This window comes from Sander vitreus, chromosome 14 (genome assembly GCF_031162955.1).
Source record: "Sander vitreus isolate 19-12246 chromosome 14, sanVit1, whole genome shotgun sequence".
In the NCBI taxonomy this organism is placed as follows: domain Eukaryota; kingdom Metazoa; phylum Chordata; class Actinopteri; order Perciformes; family Percidae; genus Sander; species Sander vitreus.
In genome coordinates, this window is record NC_135868.1 from 24,183,054 (window position 1) to 24,206,051 (window position 22,998).

The following is a 22,998-nucleotide window of genomic DNA, read 5'->3' on the forward strand; positions in this document are numbered from 1 at the left end:
TGGTCCTGTGGACTACTCAGTGGGAATATTAATGCTAATGCCTTTAAAAGACCAGTATGGTGAGAGAATGCACTGACTTCTCTCATGCAGGCAGGGAAATCCTGGAAACATATTATGAGGAAACCTTTTTAAGGACAGCAAATTATTTTTTATTGAATGCAGCGTATTGTTGGTTTGCTGAATTTTTTTTAGAGATGCACCGATTACAATTTTCTAGGCCGATTCCGATTTTCTTTGAGTTAGGCCAGACGATTTTAGCCGATTCCGATTTCATTTTTTCTAACCACTTTACAGCACACACAAATATTTATTTTCTATCTTTTCTTTAATAGAACATTTTGCACAGAACATAGACATTTTTTTGAACAAATAATGGATCACTATAAATATATAGAACTATATAAATTACTCCTGGTGTGGGATATTCACACACATCTAAAGGTCAATGTTAGAACCATTTCCTTCTTTTCACATCCAATATCCAACTAAAAAAATGTGATTTTGGTTTTTGGTGTCGTCCCTCCATGCCCTACTTTTTCCTTGCAGGCGTTGCATATTGCAAACTTGTTATCTTCTGCACACACGCTGAAGAATTTCCAAACAGCTGACATGTTGCAGGTTAATTCACGAGGTTCCCTACAAGGAAATAGAGACTGTGCTGTGTCCGTGTGTGCGTGCGTCCTTGAGAACTGTAACTCATATAACTTATGTTGTCAGTTAATTGTAGCGTTGACCGGCATGAAATCGGCAAATGTCAGACTGACCTGCCGGTCGCCGGTCATAGCCGAGCACGTGAAAACTGGCCAATTCCGGTCACCGGCCGGTCTATCGGTGCATCTCTAAATTTTGTCTTTCTCTCGTCCTTTACCTAGTTTTTGAAAATCCCTACCAATTCAATTTTAAACCATGTGACCTCAAATAAACCCACAGACATCGAGTACAACTCTGGATACTTGCAAGACACTTACTGTCGATGCCTTATCCAGTAAAACCTCCATCTATTACGCTTTGCTGTCTAATGCTCCTGCTCGTGATTTCATGGATGAGGGCAAATTTGTAAAGCAAAATCCTCTGGCAGGTTGAGAACACTTTGATAATCCCCTTGCGAGCATGTCTTTAAATGAACAGGTGCCAAGATAAATGCACCCTGCAACTATCCTAATGATAAGCAAACAACACAGGCCTAAAGTATACAGAATGCTGTCACACCAGCTAGAAGCCTGTAGCACTTCTGGCATCTTTAAGAAGAGCTGAACTCTTCAAGGCCTCAAAAACAAGCTGGTGCACTTTGAACAACCCAGCCACCCAAAGGAATCATCTGGGAACTTTTAATGTTGTTACACAACTGTTTTAAATTTGTGATTTCCTAAAGATCCCATGATTTCTGCCATGAAAATGTTCTTTTGTATTTGTCTAATGCTCTTGCCATTACCACCGAGTTTGGCGGCTTAAGATCATCTGCTGCCATAAGCTTCCGTAAGAGGACAGAGTTTGACTTCCACAGAGATCCACAGAACTGGCTGGATGTATTTATGATGCTTCACAGGCCGGATACTGAAATGAAAGAGGCACCACTTGAGGGGTTCTCTGTCTTAATCCGTGGACATTATCTCTACACTGTAAGCGGGTCTTGGCTCGTTACCTCGCAGTAGAGAGCCAGGCTGGCAGGGTTGCAGGGAGAGAGGCAGAAAGGGAAGGGGAAGAAGGGAGGGCCTTGCCCGGCCGTCGAGAATGTAATCTCCAGATTAGGGGGCGAGACGAATTCCTGCTGCCAGCCTGACCTTGTCAAGGCAATGGAGGAGCCAGAGTGAAATTGAGATTTCAGGACAGGAGCGAGTCGAGGCGTTTCTTTGTAATTTTTTTTAGCCTTAGCGTTTCTCTTTCAAGGGTCACAGCCTTGACACTATTATTCACACTAAATGTGTGTGGTCACAAGGGTAGCACACATGAAATGTGTGTTGGGCAAACTGTTTCTGGCACTGACCATACTGCCTGAAACCCTCGCCGTCTGTCAGTGCAGTCTTTATGGGATGAAGCAACAACATGAGAAATGTCCAAAACACTGTAGTTTTATCTTAATTTATTGCGACTGGAACTGACCCATTTTTTTCTCATATGTCAAGACAGTCTGGATTAGTATTTATACATGGATGAAGACTTAGTTGCCCTGTTTTATACCTAGAAAGAGTAAGAATGCTGCTATTGTCTTCTAGACAACGGTAAAGATACATTTGGGCATATGCACAGAAAATGCTGCAGTGCTAAAATACAGATTCATTTTTGTAATTTAGCTAAAGGACGATAAAGTAACATGAATCTGCAGTGTATTTGAGATTAATTGAAAGCCCTTGAAAATGTGGTTTTAATTCTTAAGTTTGTTTATGTAACTTTAAAAAGAAGAAATAGCTCGATGGTGTTTTATGCCCCCATCGTCGACTTCAAGGCAGCGCTGCGACCGTCGGCTTCAAGGCACCTAACCCTAACCTTAACCCTAACCATTGCCTAATCCTAGTGCGCTGCCTGGAAGACGACTTTGGGGGCTGAAAACACCAAACACAGAAGAAATTAGACATTCTTCCTCTTACAAATTAAAAGTTTAATTAATAAGAAATAAAACGTAAATTCTTGCTCAGTTCAATAATCCCAGGGGTTTTGCTGCTGCAGCCTTAGATACTTGGTCTGGTATGACCTGTAGCTTATTGCGGCCAGTGTTTGCCAATGTTAGAAACTTTAACATGATATTGCTTCGTAGTTCATTACTGAGTCAGTTCACTGACTTTATTACTCTTTTCTACGTGTGCTAATGTTACTTTATGTTTTAGAATTTAGCATTATTCCATAACTACCAATTAGCAAAATCTGGGTATCGCTTTAATATTCATGATTAAATAAGCAACAACCAATGGTGAAGTTAAAGACATTGATTTGAATATTGCTAATCTCTGATTGGTGCATGGAAATACATGACCTCACCTTTTTCCATCTGATCCCTGCCCACGTCAAACCAGTAAGAAAAGCAAGGACAAAAACAGAAACACAAACAAAGCTCTCGCAAAATACTCCAAAAAATGTGTATGTGTAAGATCATATTGCTCATTATAGGAAGCTGATTGAGAAAACCGGCCTTTAAATAATTTTTATTATTACTATTTTTGTGAACAAGCTTCCATCCAGAATTGTCTGACATTTTAGTTTGAATATTTCAACTTTCCGAGACCTCGATGTCCTTTAATTGTGTTTATATAGGTATGTTCTGGTGGAATGGAAAATGAAAATAATGATGCAGTATTCATGTTTGAGCATTTCATTTATTTGACCCGTAATTGCAAAACAACAAAATAATGAGTCTGTCGGCCGCAGACAGCCGCATACAGTCGCATACAGCATCAGTTGCATTGATGAAGTGGCGGAAAGCTGCCGCTAAACAACCGTTGTGCTATTGAGAGCAGATACATTTGTATTGCCTCAGACGCTTGTTGGAGCAGAAGAGAAACTCACTGTCTTCCAATTTTCAATTTAATTATTTACGCAGGAAAACGCACGTGAGCTAAGCTGTTCTATGCATGTGCATCCTGTCTGTGCTCTGCTGAAATGAAGAACGGTGCAAATAATAACATTCATAAAATACAATTGAATATTTGAATATGAATATAGAAAAATTGTCAGTTAGTTGTTGATGTTTCATGATTAGGAATGCGAGCAGAATCGCCTCGAGATAACAAATGTAACTCAACACCTAACAGTCGACATCAAACACAATAGAATACACCATACCAAGTTGTTTAATTGAAATGTCAAATGTGTCTCCTATTGTTATAGGCCAAAGGAATGTCTATGAATAGTGCATTAAGGCGGATGGAACACTTGACAGTCAGTATTTGCTGCAGCTAAAAGGTTTCTGCGAGAGATGTACATTGCCATGGAGCACCACATGGAGATAAATACCACAGTTAGATAAATACCTGTAGTTTGAGCCACTAACATAAAACAAAATGTGGCATGAAACACTTTTTTATGTACCATTAAGTCTGTTCGGCTGAATTGAACCAAGATATGGCGTTATGTGGCTCCACTCGCTCTGTGAAAGAAAACCGTCATTCATTGCATGGTACCTGCTCGACTCGCCTCGACTCTGCTCGCCTTTTTTGGTTTTCCATTATGAAAAAAAGTCCCTGGTACTAGCTAACAGGTACTTTATTTAGTAACACCTCCGTCGAGGTTCCAAGCGAGCTGAGGCGATACCAAAAGGTGACGTGAAAACCTGGTTTGGTCAGAGAGAGTCGTCACTAATCACTGCGTCATCATTGCTATGCATGAGGCGGTACTAAATCTGCAATGGAAAATGGAGGACGGGACACCGCGGTCGAGCCGAGCAGAGCAGAGCTGGTACTAGCAGTGGGTAAGCGCCAATAGTCTCATCTACAGCTTTCGCCCACATCATGAAAAGGTGTCATAAGATCTATAAAAGTCTGTGTGGAGTTTATTCAAAGTTTGAGACACAAACTGGTGTCAGAATACCCTTGTGCATCCAACGTCACAGTGAGGTCTCGGATAATTAGTGTTTGAATCAGTGCATACACCAGGGAGAATGTACTTCTCATTATATGTGTTGGCTGTGAACTTTTGCTTCACACATATTGTTTGCCAAAGAAGCTCCAGTAAGGGCACCCAGACTGCCTTATTAGTGTACTGCTGACCCAATGCTTTTTTTTTCTCATTTAAATTAGAAGCAACACTTGGTCTTAACATTTTTATATTATTGGTAATTGTTAAAATATAATTGTAGGATCATTCAAGGAGTAACAAGGAAACATTCCCCTACATTGCATTGGAAAGCAATTTATTCCCAATAATTTTGTCTGTCAACAGATTGGTGTTCTTTGGCTTTCACCCAGCGCATTTACATTACACTCCAGTATACATTGGGTGAATGGATGGATCCTTTTTTTCTGAATCTGTTTCATTAACATGAACAGGAATAGTTAATCATTTTGGGAAATACGCACATTGGATGTCTTACCAAGATTTAGTGGAGAAGATTGATACCACTGCCATGTATGTGCGATATTTATGGAGCTAGGGCAAGGGGACCATTAGCTTAGCGTAGCATAGTGACTGCATGCAGGTGGAAACAGCTACTGTAGCACAGAAGCACTTGGTGGATTGATAAATTGTTGCTTGGTAAGGAATAGTTACAGTGCCTGCTAAACTCACAAAGTGCCACTTTTACATGTTGGTTTTTGCACAGATGAAACAAACAAGATACAACATGTTCATTAGTACGCCTTTAAAAGTGATTGGTTAACTGGGAAGAGAGCAACGCTGGCTGTTTTGATCCGTCTTCATGCTAAGCTAAGTTAACTGGCTAGGAATTTGGTATAGATATTAGTTGTGTCAATTGTTTGTCTAATTTGGAGTCACATTAGTTGCCACATTTAGCATCCGTTTGTCTTCAACTAGGGTTTAGCTTAAGGACATTCTTTTATTGTTCATGATCATTATTAAATATGACACAATTAAAGCAAAGCAAATGGATTTAAACGGCTGTTTTTGTTTGTTTTTTTACTCTAAAGAGACTCAAAGACTTTAATGTAATGGAAGAATCTCAGAATCAGTTTTCACATTTTGAAGCAGCACTCACTGTTGTGATAGAGGTTATTGTTACATTTTATTGGTGAAGGGATTCTCCATAGCAGCTTCACTTTCTGGTACTGTCAGTCTGGTAACAAGGGATACACCCGGTGTGCAGATACTGTATTTATGATGTATCGCACCCCTTCATTTAATTGGTACACTTAATGATCCAATTGCCTTGGTCCCCAACTCGACTCTCCAGCATGCAGCTGAAGTCATGCATAATGCCACAAAATCTACCCATCTTATGAATTTTAAATGGGGAGGCTGAAATCACAGAGCTGCTTTTAAGTGAATCCATTTCTAATAGAAAAGCACACAGCAGGGATGGTGTCCCAATGTTTGGTGTCGTCACACAGGCGGACGCATTCTATAGACTGTAAATATATTTTTAACGTGTGCAAAGGTTGTTAAGTTGTATTATCTAATGCAAGGGAGACCTTTGAATAAAACAAACAAGAAAAGCTCCCTTAAGTCAATATGTCTCCGCTGCTCAGAGACCCAAATGGAATGGATAAAGGAAATATTTAATATTGAAGCTTTTCTTCGGTTGGGTTTGACTCTCTTATCTATGTGCTTAGGAGCAGCCTCTTGCCTGAGCAGCTGAGTTCTTTTCATTCTTTTAATTTGAGTCATGTACCTTAGAGGGGCTGCAAATGTACACAGTGTAGTTTGTTATCCTTTTCATTGTCTGAGGTTCCAAAATGGTTTGATATAACAGGTCCTGCTACGTCCACGCATGCTGTGCTGTGCCACGCTACATCCTGTAACGCCCTTCAGTGCCCTGTTATGACATGAACTACTACGACTACCATTTGTAGTCCCTGTTCCATTATCTTTATTGTGACTATTATTGCCACTCTTCATCACATCCCCAACCGGCACCGTCACCTACCAAAGCCTGGGTCTGTCCCAGGTTTCTTCCTAAAAGGGAGTTTTTCCTCGCCACTGTCGCATTATCCACTGCTAATGCTTGCTCTTATGGGAATTACTGGAATTGTTGGGTCTTTGTAAATGATAGAGTGTGGTCTAGACCTACTCTATCTGTAAAGTGTCTCGAGATAACTCTTGTTATGATTTGATACAATAAATAAAATTGAATTGAATTGAAGTAGTAAAGGATAATTCTGGTTTATTAAAGTGTAGGTCTTATCTTCTTTGTACTGGCCTTTAAGGTTGGGGGTAAGCTTAAAACAACAGAGTTTGTACAAAGTGTACGTTTTCTTTCTCTTGAGCGAGACCTGGACAAGATAGCGCACCGTTACAAGTTTACAAAAATGACAAAATAGAGCAAAATGTTTAGAACTGTTAAGAATGGCCACCCAGCTGCTATAAAACGGGGTGAGATGCAATGAATCGTACACATGGGGATAACTGCACACGCTATTCACCTGTCTCTCCTCAAAGACAGTCATGGTGTTGCACTCAGCTGTACACATGACAAGTTATTAAAGTAGGTGTGCGAAGAATAAAAAAACAGAAATGGAGAGAAAAGTTTAAATTCAGCATATTTTCTCACCTTTAACTGGGAATAATTGTCAGTCCCATTTGGGACATTTTGGGTGGGACCATAGGCGCTGATACCATGGGTGCTCCGGAGCTCACGGAAAATACTGAGCACCCACGAAGGAAAACATAAATCGGCGCCTATGCGTGTCAGTTAAACTTCTCATCTCCAGTCCTCTCTGTATTTGTGAGAAGTGGCGTTGTCCTGAGTTGAAAGATAGCCTACTTTACGGCTTTATTATTAATAGGCGTGTGTGTTCGTGTGTCGGCCGCTGTCCATTTCCTAAGGTTCTGGAATGCAAACATTTTTTGACTACTTTTTTTTTATTTAAAGGGCATGCGCCCATGAGCACCCACAGAGGAAAACATACATCGGCGCCTATGGGTGGGACGATCTGACAAGCACCTCGTCTGGAGCATACTGACCCCTTTATTCCTATTAGACTTAGACTTCTCTTTATTGATCCTTTTGGGATGACTCCCGCAAAGAAATTAGATGTCCAGCAGCAGATTTTAGCAGCATACAAAACACTCTTTAAATAAAGAGGTATAAAAAAAAATACAGTATAGAAAAAATACAGTATAAGAATAACAATGACAATAAACTTTTAGCTAAATATTTTTTACAAAAAGTAAAAAAACTGTGAATGTACATTTCTTGTATTAAGAGCGCTCCATATGGTGCCACCACTCAGCCTTGCTGGCAGTTTGTCCCAATAGCCTCTCGCGGTACTGCACCTGAAAACATCCCTCGTGGTCCAAAAAAAGCATTTTCCCCACACACCCCCAATACAAAAGAGACACCCGTAAAAATGTTTGAGAGGACAACGCCAACTGCAAACAATTATTACTCTTTCTATTATAACATTCTTATAAATTAAGGTCTTGTTCTCGTTTTAGTCCCGTGCAATTCATTGAATTTTAAACGTGATTACGATCACTAAAACAGAGAAATCGAGAAAAATTATTATTTTGCACATTATGTTTTGCAAGTAAACTCTTATTTTGTCTCATGTTCTGAATGTAAAAAAACGGGACAAGTATTAAGGGAAATTTCACAGTTTGAGGTGTTTTCACTCCTGATTTATTTAACCGTGTCACTGATCCTTAAATTCAATAATTGCAACATCTCAATCAACTTTTTTTGGAGTCCACAAAAGCTATTTTTAATTGGATGACAAGTGGGAACCTGTGCAGTGGGCCGCACAACCAAGAAGCTAGAATACTGTTTTGGCGTATGCGCTCTGCAAGCAATTTTCAGTCAAGTGACTGAGAGCCTGCTTTGAGTCCGTTGTCCAGTTCTGATGGAACATCCATCGTTTGTGTACAGTTTTCCTGTGCAATGGGTGATTGTTACTGGAATTCCAGGCGCTATTTGGTGGTTTCAGTAATCTACTGTACTGTATGTAGCAGTACAACTCTAATATAGTGTACAACCTGTCTAATTGTCGGACTTTGTTTTAGCGATGTCACCTTGTTCCCAAATGATGACCAAAACCAGGAAAATAATATCCACGTTTTAATAACCCAGACTTATGTTTTAATCTTAGTGATTACACAGCTCTGTTACTACTTTGTTAATGCTCAATTCTGATCTGCCAATCACCGCATTCCACGGCCTGTTATTTCTGTATAGCGTACCATCGCCATGGACGGAGTTCTGATCATAGGCCTCCAAGGATGATTCGAGACCCCTCCTGTTTGCCTCAGGGTCCTGTGTCACCCTGTCAGGGTACTCATTGAAAATAATGACCGGCTCGCTCTACATTGTCCCTCACATATACTGTATTAAAGCATTTTGGAGTCTGAAAACTCAAGGATGCAAAGGTATGGAAATAATTCAGCTGCTCTCGAGCAATATTAATAACCGACGTGTTTCAGCAGCAAACCTCATCAGGGGAAATAGATGTACATGCATATGCTGCAATATATAGGCCAAGTGGCTATCCCTGGAGCAAACAGAACATATCTTAAAGGAAATTCTCAAAATTAAATAATTCATTCAATATTGATTAATTCATCAATCTGGGTCTCAGAGCAGCGGCGGCACATTGGCTTTAAGAGCGTTATCAACCTACTGAATTTCTTTTATTCTTCACATATCACAAGTCAGCATTGTTTTGAATGGAGAGTGTGTATTCACATGGACAGCATCCACAACAATCTAGAAAAAGACTCCTGGTGATATTTTTCGGTGAGTTCCAAGATTCCAAGGCACTAATGAATAATGAATTGAAGGTATGCATTGTGCCTCGCCAACGGCCAAATTAGAACACGCTATTCACTATCCATTTGCAGCCAGAAGAGAGGAGTCTCATAGAGCTGGAAGTGGGGGAAAAAATGAAAAGAAAAGAAAACAACAGGCACGTTTGTGCTTGTGTCAGTGATGCATGTTTAAATCTCTTTCTATTGAGCACCTGGTAACGACTCAGAGATAGAGGTGGTTCTCGGTTCACGTCGCCACATTTTCTCCCTCATAAACCGTGTCACACAAACCAGATCTTTTGGAAGCACTGCGGTTTGTTAATTTACACCAGCTGATTCTGTGTTGGCAGGTTCAGAAGGGTGAGCTCATTTGAAGCTGCAGTTCGGCTGCCTATTACACCTGCTAATTGATTGTCGTGCACTGTTTGAACAAACTTTGGACTTGAAATGCTACATTTTGTTTGCCGGCGAGTCGGAAAAAAATATCGTGCTGTAAGCTTTAAAAATTTTTTTAAAAATAAAATAAAATCATTGAATGATTTGCAGTTGAAACACAATCTCAGTCACAATCTCCCAATTCATCAGAGCCTGAATGTTTTGAGGACGCCTGGTGGAAGAAGGAAACTCCATCTTGGCATGTTGCTAGGCAATGCATTAAATATTAATGTTGTCTTTTCTCAGAACGTGTGCACTCTCTGCCCCCCTTGGGATAAACCAAAACTAAAAGATATCTCCATCTCACTGATACGATTTTTTCTCGTTAAAACTCCTATCAAAGGTTTTAATTACATTCTGCAAATGTATTGCTGCAGAGCTTTGTTGAGAAATCACTATTGGCTTTGTAGTTTCTAGTTTGCAGTGCTGATGTGCTCAGCTTGTTTCTGACCTGCGGTAATTGAAAAAAATTGTTATGTGGTATATCTGTGGTGTCTGTGAACATGTTTGAATTTGTCATTGAAACAGCTTATTTTGCCTGAATCTAATCACCATCTCATCTGATTCTGAACCCATCTTCAAAAATCTCTATTAAAACATAAAGTGTAAACCTAAAGCATTGTGACTTCTCCGTTTTAATCGTATTTATTTCCCCTTTTTTTTTTTTTTATTTTGAACAGGAGAAATAAATCTGTGATGGAGTTCGCCCTCTGCCTCACCCTTTCCCCTGCTGGGCTTTTAGCCTGGAGTCTTTGTCGTTGCTTCCCCGCACCTCTCAGCCGCCCTCGCCGCAAACCCATTTCCCTGGCACCGAAACACAGATGTTATCCATCTGATTAAACGTTCAAGGTTACATCTCCAAATACATCAAAGTCTACCTCTCCCATAAGAAGAAGCGTGACAGCCAACATTTTCGGTAGCCCGGGGGGGTGCATGCTCCAGTGTCCTCCCCATGCCGTTTTGTCTTCACAATTAAATTGGTATCTCTGCTCAAATTAAAACGCATTATGATGATCGAGACTCAGCCAATAGGTGAGATGAATGACACTGAAGGGATCTAGCATTCCTTGTTAACAAGGCCTTAATGGGTTGAGTAAATCTGCAGACTACTGCCCAGGCAAATGAGTCAATTAGGAGAAAATGAAAACACTGATTTGATTTAATCAAATACAATCCTTTGTTTTATATATCATAGTATATCAAGACTTTGCCTGGGGAAAATTGTACGGGGCCTTTGGAATTTTTTCAGATTCTAGAAATAGTTTAACATTTTGGGAAATTTGCTTAATTACTTTCTTCCCAAAAGTGAGATGAAAAGATTTACAGCAATTTCATGTTTGTGTAAAGTATAGAGCTTGACTGATACTTATTGTCATTATGGATTAATCCGTTGATTATTTTCCTAGATATTTCAGTATTCGTCCAGTTTTTAAAATGCTTTTTTTTTTCTTTTTCGTCCAAGCAACAGTCAAAGGTTCCTATCTTGCACCCCCCGACAGCGCAGCGGAAAGCCCGACGCAAGTGTCTTTGCTAGTTTAAGACCGACGCAGTTGTCAATTTCCCGTCCAGCGCCCACGTCGTATATTTGTACTCTTGGGGTGTCCTAGAACAAGTTTTCTTGCTTTAATGTTCAAAAAACCTATTCTGTTTCTCATACTGCCCATTGCTGCAGCTCCTCTGCCTGAAAAACTCTGTCTGAGCTCTTGGCCCGCGTATGTGAAAAGCCCAGTCTGCTCATATTGGTCAGCTGGACTACTCTGTTGTGATTGGTCAACCACATTCAAAGAAGCCACTGGGTGGGCTGTGCTTGCCCATGTCAGCACTTATGGGCAGCACATATGAAAAACTGGGCCTGGCATTCACAATCAATAACATCATTAATTAAGGAATTTCAAACAGGAATGTATGCAAGGCTTTTCAGACAGTTGAGAAAAACTGCTGTCTGTGGGTGAGAAAGTACTTTATACATCACAACACACTACAACATGGGACAAGATGTTCATTAGTTGCCACTACAGTCATTTTACGCTCTTGTGTACAGTATGTGCTGCTTGTCAACACCGACTCATTACTTTTCTTCTTTCCTCTTTCTAGAGATCGAAAAAATTCAGAAAGATGAGGGGAAGGAAGAGGAGAAGTTCATTGACGTCGTCATCAACAAGAACATGAAACTGGGCCAGAAAGTTTTAATACCAGTCAAGCAGTTTCCTAAAGTAAGTGCTGTAGTACCACCGCCAGAGACTTCTCCAAGAATGGGATTCGTACAGATAGAGAATTTTAGTTTGTTATATTTATAGATAACGAAGCCGACTACAGTCACTCTGGTTTTGATTTAGATCCCTCACAAGAGCCACTTGACACATTTTGTTGACGCTTCATGTTATTAGATGTAACATCTGGAGGACGGCGTGCAGGCAGAGTGTCGGCTGGCAGAACTGGGGTAAAACTATATTAGGGATGCTACTTCCTGTCTGAAGCTTTAGAAATGTTACAAGTGTAAATTCTCCCTATCCCCCCTCTCACACACACCTCTCTATTACACTGACCTTGGTCAATGGCGCTTTGATGTCTCGGTTACCGAGTAATATACTGGGTATATTCATTTGTCAATGAATATTTATGAATATATGATTAAAAGGAATTATCTCGCGCTGGATTTCATTTTCTTGAGTGTGCAGTGTGGTAGGTGCATGCACTTATGGGTCTTTTTCAAGTTCTAGAGTTTTTTTGTTTTGTTTTTTTCTATGAAAATGAATAGCTTGTAGGGTGAGAGTACGATTGCAATGCCGCACAAAAGTCACATGTACACAGTCCGAGACAGTCAGCTTCGCGATGACCTCCACGTGAAGTCGTTTTGAGCGATAACACTGTTGTCACATTTGAAAGCACTTTAGCCTCGCCCACCACGATGGAGCCTTCACCGGCAGCAGGGTTTATTGGAGCTTCGTGCTCTCTGCATGACAGGGATTTCCCGCTGGGAGCACGATGGGGAGGCTGGTTGTAAAAGTGAGAGGGCCGCTCTTAGACGGCAACATCGCTCAAGTTTTCACCTCAGCCCTCCAGGGGGAAGGACAGTGGTAACCTGCAGTATGTGGATAGAGAGAGGACAGCAGGGAGAAAACACAGCGCAGGAGTCAAACACTGAACCAATACAGTTCTAGAGGTGCATTTGGGTTTAGTTTCCCCCAAAACATGCTTTTCTGCTTAATAGCACTAAAATGTTAATGACGTGCACGGTAAAATAAAGCCAATGTCAGTTTAACATGCAGAGTGTAAATACATTGTCTACACCTATTGTCTACGCAGTTGATTTAACACTTCATGGTAGCTTTGCAAAGCCCCTATAGAGCTGTTTTAGCTCTGTGACATCCTCAATCAACACTCTTTCATTTAAAATAATTGTCACTGGAAAATCAAAACTTGGGAATTTGTCTGTGTAAGAAAGGAGGAAGCAATCAGAAAGGAAACAATCACCCATAGTAAAAGAGAGTGATTTTGCAAATGCTAACCCTTACCAAACATCATACCACACAACTTAGACCAGTTTTCTTTTAAGACTATTTTTTGGGCATTTCAGGACTTTATTTGGGTAGGACAGGTTAGACTTGAAAGGGGAGAGAGAGGGGGGAATGACATGCAGCAAAGGGCTGCAGGTCAGAGTCCAACCGGCGGCCGCTGCGTTGAGGAGTAATCCTCTATATGTGGGTGGCTGCTCTACCAGGTGAGCTAACCAGGCGCCCAACTTAGATCAGTTTAATACTACTGTACTTGCTGTGAGGACAAATTCTGAATGTAGCCTTGTTTCACCTTCTCTACTGTACATCCCTGATTATCCCCAGTAAGCATTGGTTTGGTGATTGGCAGGCCAAGCAAGACTACAGCTATGCTAGTGGCTCTGTGAGGCAGAAGTCTAAGTGTAGCATGCTAACATCCTCATAATGACGATGCTAGTATGCGGATGTGTAGCAGGTATAACGTTTACCGCGTTCACCAATTTAGCTTAGCATGATAGCTTGCTAAAATTTGCTAATTAGCGAATTAGCTGAGGCTAATGGGAATGTCATAACTGTTGCAGGTATTTCGTCATAATCCATAGCATCTGAAAAATTTAAATTGCGATCTGTTGGTGGGGCAGGATAAAAAGTCAGGGGATCACCAAAGTTATAATTCATCCTGCGGATGAACCTTGTCTGTACAAAATGTCATGGCAAGTTTGAGATATTTCAGTCTGGAGAAGTGGTGGACAAGTGACTGACATTGCCATCCATGGAGCCATAATGCTAGCATGGCTGAAACACTGTCTAGACATCTAGATTAATCCCTTTTGTGGATGGTCCAATTAAATTATAAAAACGTTACTGTTTTTGATAGTTCGAGCCATGCAATGAATTTGAACAAACCAATTATAAGATGTAATGACATTGTTGGATTGCCAGACTGCTATTAATGTAGGGAGATCCCGTATATTTAAGATCTCAGTTGTATTTTCCACCGTGCATTGTATATGGATCTTTTTCAATAGGGATTTCTTTTTTAAAGTTACTGCAGTGACCGGATAGACCAAGGTCCAATCTATCAACTTAACTGTACATGTTCATGTGCATGTACATTTCTATGTTGCTATCAGTCTGTGCAAGTTATACTGCACATACGCAGTTTTTTAGATGCTAGCTTACATAGCCATTGTTTAAACCGCATTTCGGTGACTATATTTCAACACGTAGTTAAGACTTGCTTCAAAATTAAAATTAGCGATGGCTATCGCCAATGATTTCCTTAACTGGTTCGATTACGATTCACAAGGTCCAGATTTGATTGATTGACAATTACGTTGACAATTAGGTTAGGGGAATTTCAGTTACAATACCAATTTTGCTCGGATATAAAAGAGCAAGCAAGAAGCAAACCTCAAATATTTTTTTATAATGCACCAGGTTAATGGTGCAAAGGGGGTCAATTCACCACATCTGTGGTGAAAAGGCATATGTTAAAAGATTAATTTCAGGATTTTATTAATTGATATCAGATCACTCAATGAGAACAAATATCGATTTTAAGTGACTGACTGAAATATAGTCATTGATAGGCTATTGAAACAATATATGAACCCCAAACATTTAGAAAAGTTTTGATTTCAAAACCAAATTGATCTAGTTTCAACGTGGATGTCTAAATGTCTTTGTACCTGCTATTCACCAAATCTAAGCTCACTGGGTGGTTTTGCATGAACTCTGAGAAAGAGTCGTTATACTCAGCAGGTATTGACATGCACTCTGATGAGGAGCTGACATTCATTTTTGGTGAGCCCTGAGGGCTGGGTGTTGTTTGTATGAATGTATGCAGTGTCATCTGGAGGTTGGCCTAAGTCTCTTAGGTTCACAGCTAAACAGATTTGCTTTGACAGATTTGATAAGTAGAGCCACTAATACGCTGTTTAGAGCTCCAACAAGCCACTGAAGGAAGACAAATTCAATTTGTTCTATCTGACAGCTAGCAATGACAAGAGTGATCGGTCTGACTTGAATGGGTTTTCTCCTGAGCTGCGAGCATCACCTTTTGGCTTCTGGCATTGAAGTGGCACAGACATTTTCCAAATAGCCATTTAGCAGCACGTGCAGAGAGGTTAAATTCATCCTCCGCACACATAGCTTTTTATCAAAATGAAGCGGGCAAGGACACCAGGCAGCAAGTTCCAGGCTGCTGATTCTCTGAGATGGAGCTGTTCCTCAGCGATGATTTTTAATACCAAACACTGATGTCGTTTTTCACTTTCTAAGATATTGGCATAAGTCATGATATAGGAGTGTCTTATGGTGTAGTTCTGTTTTGGAATGGACACTTCAACATTGTAGGGTAAGCTCTGCAGCAAACACTGTCGAATAGATGCTCACTAGGGATGGGCATTCAATTACATTTTCTTAGTCGATCATCGGGAGAATTAACGATCGACTATCAATTAATCATTAATATTTTTATATTAAAATTAATGATTTATAAATTAAAAATTCAATGAAAATACAAAAATACAGCGTGTTTTTCCTCGATGAGATCTTAATTACAAGAAGAACAACTTGTGGCAGTAAAACTGGAGGTTAGGCTAAACTTGAAGAGATATATATATATATATATATATATATATATATATATATATATATATATATATATATATTAGGGCTGACAAAATAACGCGTTTATTTCGATTAATTAATCTGAGAAAAAATGTACGCAGATTAATCCATTCCATATTGACGTTTGCATCTGGTTCCACTGATATGTCTGCGCTTCTCTCTGATGCTCTGAAACAGACATTACAGGAAACAGAAACACCGCTGCACGTGACGCTAGTTAACACTATACTCAACAGCAGCTAACGTTAGCCTACCGCTAGCTAGTTAACACTATACTCAACAGCAGCTAACGTTAGCCTACCGCTAGCTAGTAGCTGGATTAAACACGGTTACAATGCTGACAGCTAACGCTAAACGGTGTAAAGTGTGACTGTGTTTTCCTGTAGAGGATTCAACACCGGGATGTAACAATCTGCAGCTGCTGTCGGAGAAACAACACAGACGGCGTTCAGTGAAACTGGTAAACTACAGCCTTGTGGTGCATTTGAAGTTATTGTAAATGTCCTTTTCCTATATGGTTGTTGTTATTGTCGTTCAACAGCAATGTACTAGTGAAATAAGTTATTGTTATTGTTATACATTATTATTATTAAATCATTTCATTTTGACCATATGGCCTTAGCAATAAACAAGCTGTTCTTTGATGTCACCAACTGTTGTTTAGTACCTTTTTCTTTTCTTTTCGGTTCAGGCACCGTTAATTATGTATGCGATTAATTTCGATTAATTAATCACAGAGTATGTAATTAATTAGATTACATTTTTTAATCGATTGACAGCCCTAATATATATATATATATATATATATATATATATATATATATATATATATATGTGCTCTGAAGCAGCGGAACCTGCTGCTTCAGAGCACCGGCGCCGGCGTTGTTAAACAGAGACCCTCGTTTGTTCCAAAATAATAAATAAAAAGAATCATGTTAAATAATAACTTAACCAAAAACATAATAATACTTAGATCTGACAGGTTTTGTCAAAATGTAACTCAAGACTATCCAAGGCACGGACAAAGCCTAATAAAAAATAACCAGTAATAACTCACATACAACTTCTGCACCAGTCTACTGGTTTTTATTGAGAAAATAAGAGATAATAAAATAAAAGATAAGCATGTTGACATGATCTGGGGTCAGACGCGACCGCTACCTGGTGACCATCAGTCCAGCCGCCGAAAACACCCGCTGGGATACAGTGAAATTCATTTCCTTGCTTCAAGACTCACACTACTCAACGCAACCAGCATTAGTTTAATCAATAACAAATTAACGTGATCGACAAAATTCTTAATGATCAATTATCGATCGTCGATTAATCATGCCCATCCCTAATGCTCACACAATAATCTTTTTTTTTTTTTTCTTAGAAAAAGACAAGATTGAATGTTAACCGTGGCAACAGAAAGAGAGAGCGTACGATTTAAAATCCTGATTTAACCAGTATTACACATAATGTTACACCTACTCACGAACTAAGAATATCCCACCTTTTGAGCAAGGGTGCACTATCAGCGCTCATCTGTACATTTGCCGGATCTGTGGGCCCTCTCTCAGAAAGGGCCCACTGTCTTTTGGCAGAAAGCACCGCAGGCCATTAGCAAGGCGTAAGGAGTCCCACTGGTTTGTTTCCAGTTCAGACTGTGGCTTTTCTCTGTGCCGGGAGCGGTGATTTATCCTTCTGCTCTCACTCCTGTCCTGCTGTCCTCAGCACAATCGCTCTCTGTGAGCACACCTTTCGACCAGGCTCGCAAGTATTCCATTCAGCAAATGATGAAAAGATCTCAGATGTGCCCGCCGCCCCTCTGCCACCCTGCACCCCCTTCGTGTTTAGTGATTAATCATACATGCTCCCTCTCCTTGTGTCCCCAGTCTTTCCAATCATCCACATGACTTTATTTTGTTTCAGATGAATATGGTGCCAAAATTCCAATTCTGTTTTCAGTCTTTTTTTTTTTTTATTATATTTGTCTTTCTTTTTGATGCAACACCGCAAAAGAGCAGCAGGCGACAACCCGTGATTAAACACATCAGCTTGCATTGTGGTGATTATGGAGAGCAGCAGCACAATCCTCTCACACAGTTTAATGCCACGAACCAGCAAGAGAACCCAGGCAGGTTGTTTTTTTCTAAGTCACATAATCCCTCATGATCACTAAAGCATTAGCGAAACACCAAAGCATCAATCACAGTAGGAATCAGACAGATTTTGATTTGTGATAAACGGCAGGGATTACTGGTATGTGTTCAGTAAGACTCGTATATTTGGAGGATTGTCCACATGGGGAGACGCGTGTGCGCCTCTGTAAACACATCGAATGGGCGGTTATGATGCATTCAAATGTCCAGATTAAGGCTTCTCTCTGACATTTACTGGCATTAGTCAAACAAAGATGAAGCAAATCTTCATGATCTCTTTTTAAATAATCAGGATTTTAAAATGGTGCCAAACAAATACCATTACATCACGTCACTCTATAACACCTGTCTGAAGTGGCTCAAGACAGTGTATGAGATCACGTTGTAAAAAAGTCTGGGGGGGGGGGTGGTGGGGGGGCTGCTAGAAAAACCATAATCCAGGCAGCAATTACATTTCCCATCAAAATGTATGACACATTAGTAGTATATCCCCTAGAAATTCTTTGATATACATTTATAGAGTCTTAAAGGTGCAGTAGGTAAGACTTTTTGTCATATTTGCTGAAACCGACCCTATGTTCCAGTAGAACTACATGAAGCAGGTAATTTAAAAAAATAAAAAATAGTCTGTAGTGTGATTTGCAAAAATCCACCGCTCCCTGTTCAGATGCACCAATCAGGGCCGGGGGGGGGGGTGTCTAACTGCGTGTCAATCACTGCTCATGCACACGCATTCATTCTCCCTTGTTGGGGGAGGGGCTTAGGAGACCGTTTGGGCTTTAGCAGGTAGGGGGGAGGGACTGAGAAGTTGTCGATGTTCAAATTCTTTGGCTAAGTCCTGGATCTTCACAATCCTACCAACAGCACCTTTAAAGGGGTGATAGAATGCAAAACCGATTTTACCTTGTCATAGTTGAATGACGACAGTTCGGTGGGTAAATAGGACATACATAGAAGCTCAAAATCCTATTGATACCCCTGTCCTCTGCAAATCTCACATTTTGAAACTGCTGCTGAAAACGGGCGAATCTCAACAAAGCTGGAAGCTGACGTCAGCATCCCAAATCCTAGTCTTTGTCACGCCCCAACATTTGCATAGGCTACACCACTGACCTGAGGTCAGCCTAGTCTTCTGAATCTAGCTAGGTCATGCAGATCTCCAGAGGTCCGCTATTGAACTACTAAATTCACTTCTGAGACTTTTTTATGCCAGAGGTCAAATATGTAGAGGTCAAATATGGGCCGTTTTACGAAAATTGATGGCTAATTGCAAATTTTGTCCGACTGTGTGTCGCAGTTCAGCAGGAGCTCAGCAGGCTATGTGACAGCGGCCGGTGTCCTCCTTCATAGACCTGCTGTCTCGTCTCCAATGTGTTTCTGTGTGGTTCGCTCAAACCAATCAGCGTGCAGCTCATCTAAATATTCATGTGCATACCATATTTGAAAGAAAAGCTCTTTTTCCAAATAGAGCCATATTCACAGGGTAGTTAAGGGCCTAATAAAATAGCATTCGGGCAATTTTCAGCCCAACCAATGTTACATACCCTATTAGGAGACCTTAAGGAACAGTGTAAAATACCCTATATAATCATTCTATCACCCCTTTAATATCAAGTAATACAGTGTTAACAGGCCATTAGCATGTTAACCAGTTCCAATTGTGCTTTAGTGGTGCCTTTTAACATACTCTCAAAGTAAATCCCAACAAATCAAATTGCCACAAGCTTGACCTTGAGGGCAGTTGGGCAGTTGCCCACTTTGCTCAATCGGTAATCCATTCATGTTTGTAACAGTATGTATTATTTTCTTTGGGCTCCCCTTCAAACTTAACCAAATCCTTTTGTGCAAGTATTTTTTGGGCATTTTAAACCATTATTAGAGACAGTGGAGATACAACAGGAAATGAGGGAGAGTTAGTTGTAACAAATGTCCCCTGCCGGACTCACACTGGGGACGTTTCAGTATTATCCCCTGCACGGTGTCTGACCCTATTCAATGAGTGTGCCAATAATAACATTTTTATTATTTTGCACTTATACAAACAGCATAAAAACTATTAAAACAGAAGTGGCAGGAGAGATCAAGAAGGCGTGGGTTTAGTGGACCGCCCGCCAAACAAGACAATTTAAGAATGTGAATAAAAAAAAAAAAGAAACACTCCATGAACTTTACATTTGTTTATGTTTTGTGTGCCTTTTAATTCATTTTTGTTTGGATTGACAGAGTGATTAAATTAGAAACTTGCCAGGAAATTTATTGCGTTAACACACATTTTTTACAAATTCTGAAATTAATAAAGCCATCTTTAATTGAAAGTAAGTTTACAGAGGAGGAGTTTTTCTTCAGTTCCTCTGGGAAATTGGTTGGTAAGCACATAGTATTGATGCATTTTACTGGATCATAATTCAGATCAAGAACACTGTCACCCCTTTCTCATTCAGATTATCTTTCTAAATATATTTCAAACATTGTACAGTATGTTCTGAATGAAAAGGGACGTTTATTCTCTCCCCAGCTAACCTACGAGCCAAGATCTTATTCCGTCCCTGGTCTCACAGAAACGCAAACGAGCTGCAGAGTAAAATTCATGTTTGCATTCATTTCTGTTTCACTGTCCAATTGTTCCATTACTGTGAATGTGCTCTATTATGCTCTCTGCCTGATGCCCGTGTGTGCACAGTTGATATGGCTCCTACACTATGATATGGAAAGCAATACAGTGGCACTTTGTTCTTGATCAGAAAACCAGCTTTTCTCCTTGTTCAAGCATTTTTGTCCATTAGTGCAGAGCACTGTCGGTAGACCGAGGACTTAGACATCCATACAGACATGCCCAGACACTGGGACAGCCTGTCAGAAGGATGGAAGGGATGCACAAAAGGTGTAGTAACACGGCGAGATGTTGGCTGTGTGATCTTGCACCGTAAAACATTGTTCAAGAGAGGGCACAGCTCAGTGATCAAGGCTCTATCTAATGATGGATGCGCGGGACATCGGTTAAACTCGGCACATTTAAAACAGTTCCTGACAACCTCTGTTTGCCCCGGTAACGCCGTCTCCTTTGATGATCCTTTTTGTGAATTAAAATTAGAGGCAGGAACTATCTTGTTTGCTAAGATAACTTTACATTTAATTTTCCTAACCCAACAGTTTGTGTCCTGTTATATGGAGTTAATTAATTAATAAGAGGTTAGGCCTTTAAAAATTATAACATAACCGGGTTACACTTTACTTGAAGGTATCTACATAAGAGTGACATGACACTGTCATGAACGTGTCATAAACATTATAAACAAGTCATAAACGTTTATGACATAACACTTCTTTTAGTAAGTGTCATTCGGTTTTTGTCATGACAAGTTAGGGTTAGGGTTCATGTGTCATGACAGTGTCATGTCACTCTTATGTAGATACCTTCAAGTAAAATGTTACCCATAACTGTCCAACCGCAATTTTTTATGTAATCGCGGTTTCTTTGTTTAACCGCATTAGAGCATTTTTTTAATAAGATGGGTCACACTTTTCTTGCATCCATTAAACATAATCACGATGCCTGCGTGCACCCTGTAGCATCACAGAACAGTAGCTATCCTATGATCCCATCCTATAACCCTAACCCTAACCCTTTCTTTGTTAACGATTAATGCTTTGTTATCTATCTTGTCAAGTTAACTGCGTACTTGTGTTGACATTATATGGGTCACAAAACAGTGACCTAACCAACGATGTAACCTGGGATTCATTCAAAACTTAAAAGTAATGAATACATATTTTTGAATTTGACTAAAAAAGACAATTACATTGTTAATCGCAATTATGAGACATGTAATTGTACAGCATCATTTGGAATTGTTACAGTTCTAGTAGAGGTATTGCAGTGTTTCAGATGGCGTCAGCAGGACCCAAGTTATCAACGTCTACATAGGCTAATGTGAAGGTGGACATGTCTTATAGGCCTATTCATCAGTCCAAGGTTATAACTTTGCAAGAAGCTAATTTTCCCATTTGCGAGTACAGAGTCGGAATTAGCACAACGTGTTATGGTCTTTATCATGAACCAAGGGCTGAACAGGGCCGTGTATGATCACATCCAGCCACAGGACTTGGGGTAATTATAAAGGTTGAAGGAACATAGTTCAGAGTTCAGCCGGGCCAGGATTAAAACCCAACAGTCACTTACTGCATTCAGGCGAATCACTAAAGCCTGTTTCTCCAATACCTCAGCCAGGAATTGGCAGGAGCCTCGTAATAAGCACTTGCTTTTTGAACAAAAGGCAGGAGAGAGGTGTGAGGTGAGGTGTAGAACCAAACTGGCTGTTTGTTTTTTTTTACCTCCTGCTTGCTAATTGATGACCTAGATAGTTGAGGGAGACAGCTGTATAACTCACATGGAGATGGGGGAGAAAAGCATGGCTCTCCTTTTGTCTCCCCAAACCATGTCAAGCTGCTGGTGGAATTGTGTGTTGCCTGTGTAAAGGTTGTATCACTTTGATGGGTGTCTGCACACAGCATACCTCAACATAGTAATGCATAACATTTGGGGTTTTTGTTGCTAAAAAAGCGGTGACCTTGTGAAGTAATCGAAGCCAGGACGCCTTTGATAGATGGCGACATGCCAGAGGCGGTCACGTACAATGTCAGCTCAAACATGCGCATTATGGTAATGTTGCACATTGAATATCTATATCAAACATTCAGTAACATGCAGTTCAACAGATTGAGGAAATGTGTTAAGCCGCAAGTCTGTCAGGACCCAGCCCAAATCTCGTGTTATGAATATGTAATGTTTTTTTTAAATACATTTTCTATCAATCTATAAATTGTGAGTGACGTTTAATATACAATAGTGGTGTAACGGGCCGTAGTTGATTCGTGGTTCCGTCCGTTTTCGAAACGGAATATAACATAAGAAAGCGGCCAACAGCGTTTTCTTTTCCCTGGTG

General features: G+C 40.2%; 1 protein-coding gene across 1 annotated transcript in view; it reads left to right on the forward strand.

The window, feature by feature from the left end:
- The window catches only part of khdrbs3 (KH domain containing, RNA binding, signal transduction associated 3), a 127,780-nt gene that overhangs the window by 43,730 nt on the left and 61,052 nt on the right, over positions 1–22,998 (forward strand). The window contains exon 2 of the mRNA XM_078267615.1: positions 11,875–11,993. Coding sequence (XP_078123741.1) covers positions 11,875–11,993 — 119 coding nt within the window. The remainder of the gene's footprint in view (positions 1–11,874; positions 11,994–22,998) is intronic.